We start from the raw sequence: 17073 nt of genomic DNA on the forward strand, positions 1-17073 counted from the left end.
GAGCGAGTCTTTTATCCAAGCCGAGCTGAGAAGCAGCTCATTTGTTAGGACCCTGCTTTGATCTCTGCTGCAGGCAGTAAAGGCCTGTCCACAGCTCCATTCAGCTTTGTGGTGTCCACTTCGTGGAAAAGTGCAGTGATTCGTCCTTGCCTTTCTATTTTAGGCATGAGGCGTTTCAAGCGATTTCAGTTTGGAGGGAGAAACTTTGGACTCATTTGTGGGTTTGGCTGTTCAGTGTGGTTCACCTCTTCACAGAGTTTACAGCAAAGAACCAAAAACCTTGATTTTCTCCTTTATGACTGTATCGCCTTGCTGAGAAGGAAGCTTGGCAGGTGGCAGGAGCTCAGTAAATAACTAAGTGAAATGGCTGCAGGGAAATAGAAGAGGGACAGGGTTAACATTAATGGATCTTTGAGAGTTTAAAATATTTATAATTTTTTTATAACTGCTCAAAACATCTCACTCCAGGTTCTGCCTGTGTTCACTGTGCAGGGGAAATGCCGGGAGTATAGACGACGTCACCGTATATCTTCTTTTCGGCCAGTGGAGGATATCACTGAAGAAGACTTAGAAAATGTTGCCATAACTGTTCGAGATAAAATCTATGATAAAGTTCTGGTAAATTATATATTATGGGTAATTTGCATGATTGTCATTCTTATTAGGAGTCTAAAGCATTGATATTTGAAATTTCACTTGTTTTTAAACTCTTATCAGGGCTTATGCCATCTCACCAAGGGCTCAGAGCCAGGTTCTGAATTGGAGGGTCAAGGGTCAGCTGTACCTGGGAGGCAGCCTAGTGCAGTAATTCCCATCAGGACAGCAGTCTCTCTTAGGGATGCATACAATCTGGGGGAAGGGAAGGGTATAGTTTAAAAGGGATTTTTATGTGTAACTTACGGTTTAAATATTTATATAGTTTTATGTTTTAAATATTGAAAAAAGTTAGTGTATTTGGGGGGTAATATAACCATAGAAAATAAAGTTTGGCAGAATATCTGGTAGGAAACAGGTTAAATTTCTTGTAAATGGTGATTTAGAGGGAGGCTTTGCGTTTTGCTTTTTTTGTGTTTTTCTGGATAATGGGACACTGTCAAGATAGTATTAAAATGCTTTAAATTTAGTTGTCAATATTAAAAAAAAATAGATTTCACATTGAAGATATGCAGGTCTGCAGAGCTAGGCTGGGGTCAAGGTGATGCCACCCAAGGCTCATTGCCACTCAGTCACTTGTCACCTTTCAGGGGCTCTGCCACCCCTGACTTCAGCTTTTCTCTGGTCTCTCTTCCTGACAGCCTGATCATTTCATTCCTTTTGGGTCTCTGCTCAGCCTCATCTGACCTAATATGCTTCTCTGGCCACAGACCTGTGATGGTTACATTCTAGAGTAGTAGTCCCCATTCTTTTTGGCACCGGGGACTGGTTTTGTGAAAGACAATTTTTCCATGGATTTGCGGGGTGGGCAGGGGATGGTTTCAGGATGAAACTGTTCCACCTCAGATCATCAGGCATTAGATTCTTTTAAAGGGTGCACAACCCAGATCCCTCACATCCACAATTCACAATAGATGGTTTGTGCTCCTATGAGAATCTAATGGTGCCACTGATCTGACAGGAGGAGGCAGAGCACAGGCGGTAATGCTGGCCCACCCGCTGCTCACTTCCTGCTGTGCAGCCCGGTTCCAAACAGGCCACAGACTGGTTCTAGCCTGGGGGCTCGGGACCCCTTGTCTAGAGACGATGCTATGGTTCTTAGGAAGACAGTCCTGCTTCATTTGAGGAGACAGGTGGTACTTCTTCATACACTTGGAAATGCACATGATGGCATCTGGCCTCAGTGGGCATCAGCATATCCCTGTGTTCACCTGCTCACTGCCTTCCCCCCGTAGGGTAACACGTGCCATCAGTGTCGCCAAAAGACCATCGACACCAAGACAGTGTGTCGGAACCAGGGTTGCTGTGGTGTGCGAGGACAGTTCTGTGGACCATGCCTGCGGAACCGCTATGGGGAGGATGTCAGGTCGGCGTTGCTGGACCCGGTAGGCGCAGTGTTTGCATTTGTTGTAAATTGTATTGATGAAGGAAGCAAGCTGAAGATGGGCTTCCTGGGTTCTCACGGGGAACTGGGAGGTCCAGAACTCTGGTTTTTCCCTTCCATTTGTGTCTTAAGGCTCCAGGGAAAATGAAAAATAGGGATTCATTCTGGAAAGAGAGCAAGCTGACCAGTGAATAGAAGAATTTGTTAGAATTTCCATTGTCAGAGCAAAACTTGCTTACAGTCCTCTAGTTTTATACAAGTAATCCCTGTACCTGTCCTTCAGCAAAGTGATTTCCCTCTCATTTGTTTTTCTGGGCCAGGCTGAGAGGGAGGTGTACACTACAGTATTAAGTGCTTTCTGTGTGCCTGGTACTGTGCAAGCTGTCGCTCACTCTTACAAATTCGTTTAATCCCATGAAATAGGTGTATAACCTGTCTCTCTCTCAGCTCCCTTGGTAAAATGAGACATAGTATCATGGTGAGTAGGCACGACCTTGAGCCTGGGGCAGTCCTGCTCCCAAGTGTGGCATCTTAGGCAGCAGTCATGGGGTAAATATATCGTCCTCAACTGACCAGCATAAACTGCTGCTCAGGTTAGTCATTCAACAATAAGCACACATTGAAAGGGCTGAAATTCACACCTTGATCTTTTGGAAACCTTGTGCTCCTAAACCAGGGCTGACATCCTAGGCCTGTGACCGGCACACTCACACAGGGCCCTGTGCTTGGCCAAATGCTTGTGAAACTCTCCATAAGTTTTAAGCAGGGAGCCCTGAAAGGTGTCGTTTTTCAGTGTTTGCATGTGACGTGGGGTGATCAGCCTTCCTGCCTCGGGAGGAGCCCCCTGGGACGTAGACTGAAAGATGCCATGTGATTAAAGGTTGGAGGAGAGGCCAGCTGAGCCAGTCTGGATCCGAATCCCAGTTCTTGCCAGAGCCTGTAGATAATGAGCGAAGTGTCTGCTGTCATCTCTCTGTTAGGATTGGGTGTGTCCCCCCTGTCGTGGGATCTGCAATTGCAGCTACTGTCGGAAGCGTGACGGCCGCTGTGCCACAGGAATCCTCATTCATCTGGCCAAGTTTTATGGTTATAACAATGTTAAGGAATATCTAGAGAGGTAAGTCTCTAGCAGCTTAAAAACAGCTTGAAATCCCGAGGCCGAGCACGGGCGATCCTCTTGGCAAATTGTTGTTGCCTTCCTCTGTGACTTATATAAACCATGAGTGCCATCTATTCTGTATCTGTTTGCATTGGAAAAGCTCAGGCCTGATATTTTCCCTATTAGGGAATATTCTCCTTTGCTAGATTTTTCAACTCAACTCCATGTTGCCTTTAACCAAAATTTCTCCTTGAGGTGAATGACAGAAATGGAAGGAGTAAACAAGGCAGGCTGAGGGGAAACGACATAGATTATGAAAAGGCAGCCATAATCCTAGTGCAGAGAGAGAGTTCAGGGCAAGAGGACAGAATGTGAGCTACAAGTTTCATTAATGTGATAAACTCTGAATCGTGGTTCTGGAATGCGGGAGTGAGGCAAGTCGTGCTTCGGGCGTACTGTACCGGAGGGTGTACCGATATTGATGCAGAAAATGTCAGGATTTCGAGTGTCAGGAGATCTGGGTTCTGGCTTTGTACTCTCAGATGATTATAGAACCTCTCAAGCTTTGTACTAATTACTTACCAAATATTTCTCATCTTTTTCTCAGCTTACAAAAGGAGCTGGTAGAAGACAATTAAGAGGAAAACAGAACCAGCCACTTCACCATAGAGTACTCCAACAAGATATGCATACCATTTGTGCCTAAGATTTTTTACGGTTGTGTTTTTATACGGAAATTCTTTGTAGAGATTACTGTTTCTAAATACTATTTTTTTTAAGATTGTTTATATGCTTACAAAGATTTCTCAGGAAGACAGCAGAGCAGAGGAATCTGTATAGATGTATGCACAGACCTATTTGTATGCTGAACTTTGTTCAGTGATTAAAAAGCACAGTTTAAATGGGGTGGGGTTAAAGTTCAGATAAGTTAGAGAGAAAACATTGTATGAGCAGCTCCTGCCTTGATCTATCTTTGGCTTCCCAAACAGTAACTCCAGGCCAAGTTTGCCTTAGCACGAGTGACCACAGTTTAATAGACCACACACATCGTTTAACCTGCTCTTGGTCATTGAAAATTTACACTGAACAAAGTGCAATTAACTGCAGAACAGTTTTATTAAAACTTGACTGAACAAAAGGGGACCTTCAACATTGTAGACACTGGAGGCCTCACAGAGTGCTAGCCTCTTCCTTCAGGACTCACCTGAGGCCTGCTGCTTTTGTATTTTGAAAGAGTTTAAGGGCTAATAATTTTTAATTTAATTGGTTGTTTAAGAACTAAAATCTCCCTTCTTTCTGGCTGCATTGCTTTTGCATGTTCAGATGTGATACAGGTTTTTTTGAGATGGAGTCTTGTTCTGTTGCCCAGGCTGGAGTACAGTGGCGCAACCTCGGCTCACTGCAACCTTTGCCTCCTGGGTTCAAGCGATTCTTCTGCCTCCTGAGTAACTGGAACTACAGTTGTGTGCCACCACACCCTGTTAATTTTTTATAGTTCTAATAGAGATGGGGTTTCACCATGTTAGCCAGGATGGTACCGATCTGACCTCGTGATCCACCCGCCTCAGCCTCCCAAAGTGCTGGGATTACAAGCGTGAGCCACCGCGCTCAGCCCTGAATAAGTTTCTAATATTTTGTCTGATTTTCACTCTCCTTTCTTCACTTTTTAAGGATAGCGTTGAAAAAAGAATGCACGTGTGAGTTACTAAAAAGTTGTAATAGAATACATTAATGTGCATGGGAACAGTGCAGCAACACAACAGAAAATCCTCACTGCACTCCAGCCGAGGCTAGAGTTCTTACACTTCTAGCAGCAGAGCCACTCCGGCTAGAACCCATTTTGCAGTCTTCTCTTCGCTCTTCAGCCTGAAGGTCCAGATGTAGCTGGGGCCTCTCAGTTTGGTTCTGTACACAGGGCACTCGTAGGTCTGCTTGGTTTCTTGTCTCTCCACGGGGGTGGCTTTTGCAAAGATGACCGGCATAGGGCATGTCAGCTCCTTGAGACGGGCTTCGACAATGGTTCCTGATTGGGTGTCCCAGCGGGCGCCTATAGCAAAAACACAACGGTTGCAATTGTGTGGCAGGTTGCTACTGATGATCAAGTTGTTTGATGCAATAAACATTCTGGTTTTGTCAGATTTTTTTGCTTGTCAGTGGTATTTTTACTGAGCTGGCCAGACTGAGCTTTGAAAGGTAGGTTACCCTGCCTGCAGTGGAGGCGCCGCTTTGCTTCCATGCTTAGTGGCTAAACTTTTATGCTGCGGAAGTAAGCTGATTTTATGAAATGGGATTCTAAGAGAATTCACATACATTAAACTAGTTTGCCCTCCCTTTAAATCTGCAGTTCAACACATTCCCTCCCTGTCGCACCTTATTCTCTTACACCAAGTTCCAGTCGTTCATTTATGTCAGAACTTGTGGCTCTTGCTTTAAAGTGAAAAAGGAACATCTTGGTAGGGACCAAGTGTCCTGTAGAATAAATACGTGGCCAGATAAATTTGGAAAATATTGCATAGTGTAGCCCGCTCTCAGAGATTCACCCTACACAGTCGCATCTTCAAGGCTTGGAGAAGTCTTGTAGTAAAATATTAGAGCAAATTTACGGACAGTTTTTAAACAGTAGAAGAAAGATTTTGAAATGATTATATTGAAAAGCCAAATAATGTGAATTCAGTCTAAGTCTAAAGTTATTCAGTGGCATTACCACCCAGATATATTTGCAAAATTTAAGTGGAAGAAATGAGATAATGACTAGCATAAGGTTACTGTGTGAGTGAGGAGATGCTGAGAAACAGTAAGAGGACAAACACCGATCTGAACCCAACTAAGAAAAGGTTCCCCACTTACTCCTTGGGGTGTCTTACCCTCCATGAAGAGTCCGTGGAGGTATGCACCTTCCCTTGGCGGGTGGCCATAATCTTCCTTTGTTTTTTTGGTAACATCAACAGTCAAGCACGTTTTATCCAGTGGCCACTCATTTTTTCGAGCCATCGTCTGCATGATTGCTTTGGAAACATAACAAACATTGAATAGGATAAAAATGTTGCATATAAGGTTCCCAGGAGCTACCAGTAAATTGAGGCATCCTTTAGTCCCGTAGGGTGTTTCTTGGGCATTTGCACGTGGCTGCGCTGGAGCAGGCTTTGACCAACTAAGGCCTGCAGGACAAGCTCGCTGTTTCTGTAAATAGTTTTACTGGAATAGCCACAACCATTTGTGTATTGTCTGTGGTTTTTGCACTACAATAGAGTAGCTATGCGGCCCTTTCCAGAAAATGTTTACTAGAGGACACCGTGCCCCACCTCACTTGGCTGCTCTTGCTGCTATAGGAGGCCCTTTCCCTCCTGCTGCTACTCGCCTGTCCAGAACTTTGTTTCCTCTGTAGCTGCTGGTCCTTTCTGTAATGGCTGCTGCTTGAGGATTGGTTAGCAGGGCAAGGAGCTGCCATCATAGGTAAATAGGGCAGGGCTTCTGGTAGGGTATGGTCCTGTCTGCATCAGGGACTGCACTGCCTCAGCCCTTACCCGTTAAGAAGGACTGAGGGTTGAAGAAGCCAGAGAGCCACACGACAGCCGGAAGGGCAAGGTCTTGTGTCCAAGTATCGAGTTCTCGGCATCGCAGGAGGAGGTCACTGAACCTGGTTTACGGGAGGTAGGAAGAAATAAACTTGTTCAGTAAAATAGCCATTTTCCAATATGTTCTGGTGGTGGGGGGCGGTTAGGGTAGGGTGGTGGTAGAGAAGTATACCACTGGTAGCTGGTCAAATCCTTCCCTGACAATTTGCAGGGCACTGTCCCTTTAAAGGGCTAGTTTGTTTCCCATTGGAGACGTGATGCCTGTAGCTCTTAACAGTAGGGCAAGATACACTGAGGAGTGTGGAAAACTCATTTCCATTTATGCAACAACTTCTATTAGAGCCTCTTCATGCTATATGGTGACTGTACAAAGGTCCTCACCCTATGACTTGGACTGACAAATGCCAACTTGGAGGGATGGACAGGATGTCTGAGGATCAGGGATGGCAAGGCTGTGATGGTGGTTACAAGACCAGAGTTGCCAGGAAAGCCGATAGGCAGAGGGAACAACAAGTGCGGAGGCAGTGGAGCACGTGACAGCAGTCTAAGCACGTGCAGTAGCTGCCTGAAAGGGGGGAGGAAAAGGTTAATAAGGAAAACAAGTCAGCCACGAATGGCATGCCAGTGGTTTGAGAAACGCTGCTGTTACGTACATGTTCTCAGCTCCTCACAATTGGGCAAGGTAGGAAATATCTGCAGTTGACCTATAAGGAAGCTGGCTCACAGGGGCTAGGGACAGATGAACCTCTGATAAAATTGAGACAAGTGACACCTTGAATCGCCAGTTTCAGAGGCTGCCTAAAGGAGACCAGGAGAATGGAGTAGAGAGAGCATAGCCTCAATGTAAAAGCCAGAGCTCTCCAGAAGGAAGGGCTGGCACTGAAGTTTTCTAGGACCTTGTCTGCTTTAGAGTTGCAAAGGAAGTGGGGGTGAATGAGGAAACACCCTGACAAACCACATGGCAGAAAATGTCTGCCTGAGATATTTGGCTGACTGGGCTGTGAAGAAGAAAAGGTTCAGAATACTCATGTTCAAACTTATGTCACCACAAGGAAAATTCCTGTGCCTGGACCTATATTAAATTCTTCCAGATAGCTAGATCAGAAAAAGCATACTTGACGGTAAGAAGAAGAAACAGCATAGGCACCACACAAAGGAAAAAGGCGAAGAACAAGAAAAGCAAAAGCAGGCAGACATTTCTCTCAAAATGTTGCCATCATGAGGATAAACACTGCAGCCAATTTGTAACAACTAAAACAAGTGATTGTTGATATAAACAAGATCATGACTTAGAAGGGATCAGGTAGGAAAAAGTAAGGAAATTAAGTTTGAAGATCCCAGAAAAGAAGCAGAAAATACAGAAAGGAAGCAAAAAGTGAAACGGCATAAGGGAGAATAACAAAAATAAATGGAAGTGAAGAGGTAAAGGGTTAGAGTGAAAGCAATAAAATGAAAGCTGAAATGAGGCCAGACGTGGTGGCTCACATCTGTAATCCCAGCACTTTGGGAGGCCGAGGCAGGTGGATCACTTGAGGTCAGGAGTTCGAGACCAGCCTGGCCAACATGGTGAAACCCCATCTCTACTAAAAATAACAAAAGTTGGCCGGGCATAGTGGCACATGCCTGTAATCCCAGCTACTAGGGAGGCTGAGGCAGGAGAATTGCTTAAACCCAAGTGGCAGAGGTTGCAGTGAGCTGCGATCACGTCACTGCACTCCAACCTACGCAACAGAATGAGAATCCGTCCCAAATAATAATAATTCTAGAAAATTTGAGTTTTCCTAAATTATACCTTTGAATCTATATAATCAAGGGCACATCACGTTCCAAGAAAATTTGGTAGAGAGTAATCAATGCTAATATAAAGAATAATATGAACAATAGAGATAATCCCTGGATGGCCAGGGGAAAACCTGAAGCCATTTATAAAGGGAAAAGAAGTATGCTAGCTTTTGACATCTCCATGGCAGCATCTGACAAGAGGAGAGTGGTGGCTACAAAGGCCTCCAACTGAGGGTGTTGCTATTTTTTAATAACTAGCCAAACTGTCATTCGGGTGTAGACAGAAGAGTATATGGCATGAAAAACCACCAGCAAATCCAACAAACAGGAAGGTTTATAACCCAGGAAATAGAGAAGTCTTGAAGAAAATACTTAATTGTAAGTATATTTAAACTTCTCAGGAAAAGAGAATAGTCATAAGAAGGAAAACAGGAAATTATGCAACTAGGCTGGGCACCCTTCCAAAAATATAAACAACCTGGAACTGAAAATTATGGACAATGAAATATATTTTATTTTTTGAGACAGGGTCTTGCTCTGTCACCCAGGCCGGAGTGCAGTGGCATGATCATGGCTCATTGCACCCTTGACCTCTTGGGCTCAAGCAATCCTACCACCTCTACACCTTGAGTAGCTAGGACTGCAGTCGCATGCCACCACACCTGGCTAATTTTTATTTTATTTATTTTATTATTTTTTAGAGACAGGGTCTCATTATGTTGCCCAGGCTGGCTTCGAACTCCTGAGCTCAAGTGATCCTCCTGCCTTGCCCTCCCAAAGCGCTGGGCATGAGCCACTGCACCCAACCTGGACAATGAAATCTAAATAATTAAGAGAAGAAACAGATTGGATACAGTTGAAGATATAATGAAGATCACCTGGAACTGATGAAGTCTACAAGTATACAGCTGAGAGACACTGAAAACGTTAAGAGGTCTGGCAGATAAATGTAGACATGAGAATAGAGAGAATGACAATATTCGGAGAAAAAAGCACTAAGACTTTTTCAGAATAAAAGCTATGGATGGAGTCTCACATTTATAACAGTACTTTAAAAATCCACACCTCAATACGATAATAAAATTGTTGAACATCAAGGGTAAAGAGAAAACATTTTAAAACTTTACTTGGGAAGGAATGCAAATATTTAAGACCAGACCTACCCTCTACAATCAATGCTAGAAAACCACGGAGTTAGAACATCAAAGTCCTGAAGGAAAAATAATTGTTGTGTCCTGGAATTCTACATATAAGTAAACTATCAATCAAGAATGAGAGTGCAGTGAGGACAGTTTCAGATACACAAGATGATTGCATCCCCTGCCCCCCAAGCCCTGCTCTATATTTTATACTCTGATGGAAAAAAAAAAGCCCAGAACAAGATACAAAAAAAGCAATGATGAGCAAAGAAATCAGTACAGTATATTGAAGCAAAAATAATGATTGACCACAAGCAAAACAGAACAAAAATAATGTGGCTTAAAATAAGATGGAACTACAATTCCAGACCAGAAGGAGGCTGGTGTTCAGAGGGAAGCTGAAGGGTCTAACATTGTGTTAGGAAAATCAAAAGTGTGCGTGCTACAATGTACAGTCTCCACTAATATAATAGGAATGGTACAGGGATAGTTGAGGTTCATGGAATAATGATTCAGGAAAGCAGGGGGAAAGAGTCAGCACCGAAAACCCAGGAATAAAGAGCTTTGTGAAACTTCCTGAATTGTCTACCAAGACCAAGGAGCAATTAGGTGTAACACCAGCCTTCAGTGATCTGTGAATTTCTGCCCTAGCTTTGTGACACATCTCTGCAGTTATACCCCCAGTCTAGTTTACTGCATACTGCATACCATATTACAAACTTTCAAAAGTTGTCTATGAGAAGGCATAGGAGTCTCAGGTTTGCAAAGTAAAGTTACAAGATGACACAAAGGCAAATTCAAGTTGCTTTCCATGGCCATTTAACTCTTACAACAACTCAGTGAGGGGATTCTATTGCCGTCTACATTTTTCAGATTTAAAAAAGACAGATTATTTTGTCTAAGATCATATACCCAATGAGTGAGAGGCAGAATTTGAATCTTGCTCTGACCCTGTCTTTTAACTGATTTTTGCCTTTGATTCAATATACCAAGTAAACTCAAATGAAATTGGTGGAAGAGTTTTTACAGTTACAGGTTGAGTACAGTCACAAAGCCCAGTCTGCACAGTTCTTAGGAAGCATTATTCAGAACACTAACCCAGCACTGAGGCTGCTCAGGGCCAGTGGCAGTGAGGGTGGGGTAGCTTACCACTGGGCCAGGCCATAAGTAGAAGGATAAGCCAGTTTGCTCCAAGTGTCTGGTACCGTGTCATAACTCAATGCAAACTGCTGGGCTTCCAGAGCAGGAGATAATGCCAGTTCCCCCTTGCATGGAGAAAAAAAGCCGCATAGTGAATATCTTCCAATGTGCTGAAGTCTGCTATAGCCTCACTTTAAGCTTACCTTCAAACTAAGGTCCAGTTGTTCAAGTGATATACGTATTTCCCGAATGAGAATATTCATCCTCTCACATTCTTGGAAGCAAACAAGAACATATGGGCTTCTATTTGAATTTTTTTGCATTATCTCTGCCATGTTGAACTCTTCTGGAAGTTTCTCCAAAATGTCATCCAAGACATTCTTAACCTTAAAATATTAAAACAAAGATTTAGCTCCTTTCTATTTCAGTTTTGGTCATGGTGACTATATATATCCTCTACTTTTTGAAGTTCCAGAATATATCATACAGCTTCTGAAGGTGCCTGCAAATGCATTTGAAAGATGCCTACGGCTCCCAGGAGGTGGGTGGCGTGGCAGTGCCAACTCCCTCAGCTGCCTCATTGGTGCTTCTGCACCAATGCCAGCACTCCCCCTTCCATGGAGCTGCAGATCTAGTCAAGAAGGAGCTACAGTTATTTGCAGTTTATTCACTTAACATTTAGGGAGTATAGAACTGTCATCAACTACATGTTATTTATATGTAAAGATACGATCAGAGGAAGTAGAAGCCTATTATTTGGGTACTGTATTTTATAATCTGCTAAATTAACAAGATCCTTTTAAAAGCCATGTGAACCAGGGGCTGGGCACAGTGGCTCACGCCTGTAATCCCAGCACTTTGGGAGGCCAAGATGGGCAGATCACGTGAGGTCAGGAGTTCGAGACCAGCCTGGCCAATCTGGTAAAACTCTGTCTCTACTAAAAATACAAAAATTAGCTGGGCATGGTGGAGCGTGTCTGTAATCCCAGCTATTTGGGTGACTGAGGCATGAGAATCGCTTGAATTTGGGAGGTAGAGGTTGCAATGAGCCAAGATGGTGCCATTGCACTCCAGCCTGGGCCACAGAATGAGACTGTCTCAAAAAATAAAAAATAAAATAAAAGTCACATAACCCAAATAAGCCTTTTAAGCATAAGCAAATTCTGGTGAACTATGATGCTGCCCTCCCAACCACGGCATCCTAAAATTCCCAATTTAGATCAACATTTTTAACAAAGAAACTTCTATCTTCTGTAGTTGCTCTGAAGGAATGAAAGATTTATATATTAAAGGTATGAGAATGTACATGGTATTCATTCTATCTAGACAGCTCCACTGAGCTGGAGAAACCAGTCAATATCTAGAAAGGAGAAAAGATGGAAGAACTTTGCCTGTCCTTAGCCTCAGGCAGCTTTCCTTCTTTCCTTGGTTTCTCAGACTACTGCCTCTAGTTCTGATATCATGCCTGCCAGCTGGCATCACTCTGACAGGTAATTTATCTGGTCCCGAAATCTTAAACTCATTTACAGCAGGGGTAGACAGTATATCCAAATGGCCATAAGCATGTGAAAAGATGCTCAATATTATTCCTCAGCTGAGGACTGCAAAGTTAAAACCACTATGAGATATAATTATTCTTACAAAATCACAAAAAGATAGAGCAACTGGAACTCACATGCACTGCTAGTGGGAGAGTAACTGGTACAACCACTTGAGAAAACTGATTGGGAATACTATTAAAGCTAAACATTGGCTATTAAATACTATTAAAGCTAAACATATATACTAATAAAGCTATTATCTGGCAATCCCACTTCTGGGTATAGAGAAATGGGTAGTATGAATGGATGCCTTTGGGAGTTACCTTTGCATATTGACTGTAGAAGAATGTTCATGGTTGTGATATTTCTATAAAAGTGAAAAACAAGAAACCCAAACATCCATTCACAGTAGAATGAAGAATTTTATATTCATATAAAATTCAAAACAAAAATGAACCATTGGTACATAAGCAACATGGATGAATCTCACAAATGTAATACAGAATAAAAGGAGTTAGACAGGGATGAATGCACACTGTATGATTTCATATATTTGGAATTAGGTAAAGCTAATCTGTGATGATGGAGGTAAAGATACTGATTATCTCTGGGGGAGATGAGGGGTATGTTGACTGATAAGAGGCATGAGTATCCTGGAGTGTTGGAAATGTTATTTTCATCTAGGTGGTGGTTAGATGAGTATAAACCTAGGTAAAAACTTATTGATTTGCACAATTAAGATTAGTACACTTCAGTACAAGTAAGTTATACCTCAATGAAAAAGAAAAGGAAGGAAAGGTTCTCTACCTTTTCTTCTGTAGACTGCCCCAGTTCATCACCACTGAGTGCATTCCTGGGCTGCATCTCCAGCAAAGTTCTGAAGAGAGTGTTGGACGTCACTGTCAGGAATTCTATTTCAGCATTTGGGTGGAGGCCGTACAGTGCCGGGCTTTCTGGAGGAAGCATCTCCTCTATGTACTCGTGGTAGCCTGCATAATCTAGGTAGGGTGGGGCAGCAAATCCTGGTGCCAGCATCAGTTCATCTTCAATCTCCAACCACAAAAGAAAAGTCAGTTATTCCAAATGTAGGTAGGCATCCATTTTCACTTCCTCAACACTTCGAGAAGACCCTGACGAGAAGGCCCCAGCACAATGCTGGCTGGGTAGCAGGCTCCCTAAACTGTTTTATAATCAACCATTCTGCTCTATATGCAACACCAGACTGATCTCTGGGGAGGATCCCAAGGAACACCCATTAATCCTATCCCTAAGAAGACTCAGTTTGCAGTGTGCATGGGGCAGTGTGATACATGCACATAAAAGGAATGAGCCATCACAGAGCCCGGGCTACCCTATAACACACTCCTATTCATTGATTCTCTCAACCATTCCCATTTCCCAGAGAGGAAATCAAGACTCTGATGTGAATTTGCTGAGGTAGACATTTGATTTAAATCTTAATTCTGAACTCATTTTAGTAGGACTCTATAGCCTGTACTTCCCCAGGGCACCATACTTCCCACAGTACTGCATCCCATCATTTTATATATGATGTGAATTTATATACCTGAATTTTATAAATATAAATAATGATACATGCATTTAATGAAAAATGTGTGTGTATATAAGTACCATTTATAGGCCATATATACTAAGAGTCAAACGGATCCTACCTTCCCAGGACTTTGAGCTACTCACAGCAGAGTCTGTCTTGTTTAGGATCCACAGACCCTGAGAGCTAAATACAGTTACCTACTGAGTGAGAGGCTGGAGAAAGTGGGCTTTTATCATGCCCATCTACTTTAATAAGGCGGGCAAGAGGGTAGACATTCCATTTAGAGGGAAGTTTTGAACAAAGGCAATGTGAATAGCAATAATAAACCCTCTAAACATTAGAACGTAGAACTTCAAAATGTAACAAAAGAATTTATGAGCCTGAGTCTCTGACCAGCCATAAACACAGAGTCAATCAAGTGCTTACAACTTTCTAAGTAACAGTATAATCTCAGATTTATTTTTCCCTGATTGCTCTTTGGTTTCCAGGGACCATTAACCCCTCTGTCTTAATTCTCCCAGTCTCTTGCACCATAAATCCTATCTGTATGTGCACTTAAATGTACAGGGGAATGTTATTTTTAAACTATCACCTAATGTAGCTATTTTCTGCCTAGATTTTCTAAGTGGGTTTCTGAAATGGATTTGTAACTGTGTATGCTACGCTGTGGTCCCCTCACTATCACCTGGAGACAAAGTGAACATTCTTTAATTCATTTAGTAATATGTACTCACCACCCAGTACACTACAACAAACCTTAGAAGTACAAGCTCCATATGACCTCGTTATTAAGGAACTCGGAGTCTAAAGAGGACAAAGTAAGTGTGAATTTCCATACAATCATGTGTGTAACAGTGGTTTTCTCTTTCCTTCTTAAACCTGCAATCCAGGTTATGTAGAAAGCCTACGTCCTTAATAAGGATGCTTGACTGCTTTCTGTGAATTCCAAGCGCATTTTAAATATTCGACTCAGCATTTTTATTTTTATTTTGTACCACGAGGATTTTTAAGTTATCTAATCCTTCATATTGCCAGAAATGGAAATCTTGACCCAATGAATATGGGAAGGAAGAAATTGGACTATTCCACCACCAGTATCCATTGGCTTGGTTTTATTTATTCACATTTGTATCATTTCATGTTTATATATGAGAATAATCAAAATTTAAATGTCACCTGGCTCAGGGTGACCAAGATAAAACCATGCAGGAGAGTTAAACTCATCATTATTAGTCTACGATGGATAAAGTAGCCAGAATAAAAATAGGAGCAAAATATGAATAAGAAAACCAAAACCTAGAATCCACACATCCCAACTGAACATTGCTCCCTACAAACAAATACTTGGTCTTCTCTATTTGTGCTTACTAGGAAATTGAAAGAAGTTTCAGAAGCCACAGTTAATCTGTCCTTAATAAAAACAAAAAGTTAAAAACAGAATTTCAAGCAAAGAAACTGACCAAAACCAAAACCACTTGGAAAGGTTAAGCTGCCATGGGGACATTTGTTTGAATGCGTGCTCATGTACTGTTGATGGGACTGCAAATGACCCATGCTCTTTGGAAAGAAAATTAGTCTTTATAGACATGTGACAAGTGCCTTCCATATGGTAGGCAATGAGCAAAGCAAAAGAAAACAGCCAACTCGAAACGGCCTGAGGTTTACAGCTAGACAGCCTGGTTCAGCTCCCATCACTTAATGGATTGGTGGCCTTAAGAAATGACAATTTATCTGCATTTCAGTCTCTTTATCAGTAAAATGTTGCTCATAACAGCAACCTAATGGTTGTGGCTATAAGAATTTAATAAGGTATGCAAACAGCTCAGCACACAGCAGGCTCTTATGTTAGTTTTGGTTTTCCTCGTACCCTAGCAGCAGACTTGATTTTAGTACATCTTGATTTTTCTAGAAGGAATACACAAAACCTGGGAAATGTCCTCCATATAGAGACTTGTGTTCCCTTTTACTTTAAGAAAACTGTCAAGACGTTAATATACTCAAGGAGCCCGGTGAATCCTGAAGCTGAATCTAGACTTTCTCCTTTCCCACTCAAGAGTTTTTATGAAAAGCTGCTTTTTGCCAAAGGAGACATAGTTGTAGAGCTCTCTACACAGTGGCCAACGTTCTTGCCTTGGGGGAGGTTTGTTTGAGAAAGCTGTTATAAAGCCTCAAAGAATCAAAAATTCTAAATAGACATTTTCTCCAAGGAAGACACACAAATAGCCAATAGGCACATGAAAAGATGTTCAACATTGTTAGTCTTCAGGGACACGCAAATCAAAACTGTAATGTGACACCACTGCACCTCCACCAGAATGGCTAAAATAAAAAATGTGGACAGTAGCAGTGTTGGTGAGGATATGGAGAAAATAGAACCGTCATACATTGCTGCAGGGAATATAAAATGGTGCAGCCACTATTTAAAAAACAGTTTGGTGGTACTTGCAAATGATAAACATAATCACTTAGCCCAGCAATTCCACTCTAAGGTACATATACAAAAGAAAACATATGTCCACACAAAATTTGTACGTAAAAGTTCATAGCAGCATTATTCATAATAACCAGAAAGGAGAAATAACCCAAATGTCCACTGAGAGATGAGGTAAACAAAATGTGGTATGTCCACACAATGGAACATTATTCGGACTTAAAAGGAATCGAGTACTGATACATGCTACAGCATGGCTGAAGCTTGAAAACATTATGCTAAATGAAAGAAGGCTACATACTGCATGAAACCATTCATATAAAATGCCCAGATCATGCAAATCTATACAGACAGAAAATAGATTAGTAGCTGCTGGGGGCTGGGGAATAGGGGAATAGGGGAATATGGGGTGGGAAATAAATGGTGACTGACTGTTAATAGTTACAGGGTTTTTTTTGTGGGGGTGGGTAATAAAGCTGTTCTAAAACTGGTAATGGTTGCAGAATATACTAAAGACCTTTGAGTTGTGTAATTTAAATTGGTGTGCAAATTATATCTTAGTAAAACCTTTTTAAAAAATAATCAATAGAATCATGCTCATGCAGAAAGAACCTCCACATCATGAAAGTATCATCAAAAATTTGGATGATATTTTTGGGCATGCACAGTGGCTCATGCCTGTAATCCCAGCATTTTGGGAGGCCGAGGCGGGCAGATCACAAGGTCAGGAGTTTGAGACCAGCCTGACCAACATGGTGAAACCCTATCTCTAC

General features: G+C 42.1%; 2 protein-coding genes across 4 annotated transcripts in view; one reads left to right on the forward strand and one right to left on the reverse strand.

The window, feature by feature from the left end:
* The window catches only part of CDCA7L (cell division cycle associated 7 like), a 42823-nt gene extending 38220 nt beyond the window's left edge, over nucleotides 1–4603 (forward strand). For all 3 annotated transcript variants that reach the window (XM_025380085.1, XM_025380087.1, XM_025380086.1), the window contains 4 exons: nucleotides 493–618; nucleotides 1890–2039; nucleotides 3019–3155; nucleotides 3745–4603. In XM_025380085.1, coding sequence (XP_025235870.1) covers nucleotides 493–618; nucleotides 1890–2039; nucleotides 3019–3155; nucleotides 3745–3775 — 444 coding nt within the window. In that variant the 3' untranslated portion in view covers nucleotides 3776–4603. The remainder of the gene's footprint in view (nucleotides 1–492; nucleotides 619–1889; nucleotides 2040–3018; nucleotides 3156–3744) is intronic.
* A 147-nt stretch (nucleotides 4604–4750) lies between these two features.
* The window catches only part of DNAH11 (dynein axonemal heavy chain 11), a 372079-nt gene continuing 359756 nt past the window's right edge, over nucleotides 4751–17073 (reverse strand). The window contains exons 77-82 of the mRNA XM_025379290.1: nucleotides 13122–13364; nucleotides 10977–11159; nucleotides 10783–10898; nucleotides 6662–6774; nucleotides 6002–6142; nucleotides 4751–5184 (exon numbers count right to left, since the gene is read on the reverse strand). Coding sequence (XP_025235075.1) covers nucleotides 4937–5184; nucleotides 6002–6142; nucleotides 6662–6774; nucleotides 10783–10898; nucleotides 10977–11159; nucleotides 13122–13364 — 1044 coding nt within the window. The 3' untranslated portion in view covers nucleotides 4751–4936. The remainder of the gene's footprint in view (nucleotides 5185–6001; nucleotides 6143–6661; nucleotides 6775–10782; nucleotides 10899–10976; nucleotides 11160–13121; nucleotides 13365–17073) is intronic.

This window comes from Theropithecus gelada, chromosome 3 (genome assembly GCF_003255815.1).
Source record: "Theropithecus gelada isolate Dixy chromosome 3, Tgel_1.0, whole genome shotgun sequence".
NCBI lineage: Eukaryota > Metazoa > Chordata > Mammalia > Primates > Cercopithecidae > Theropithecus > Theropithecus gelada.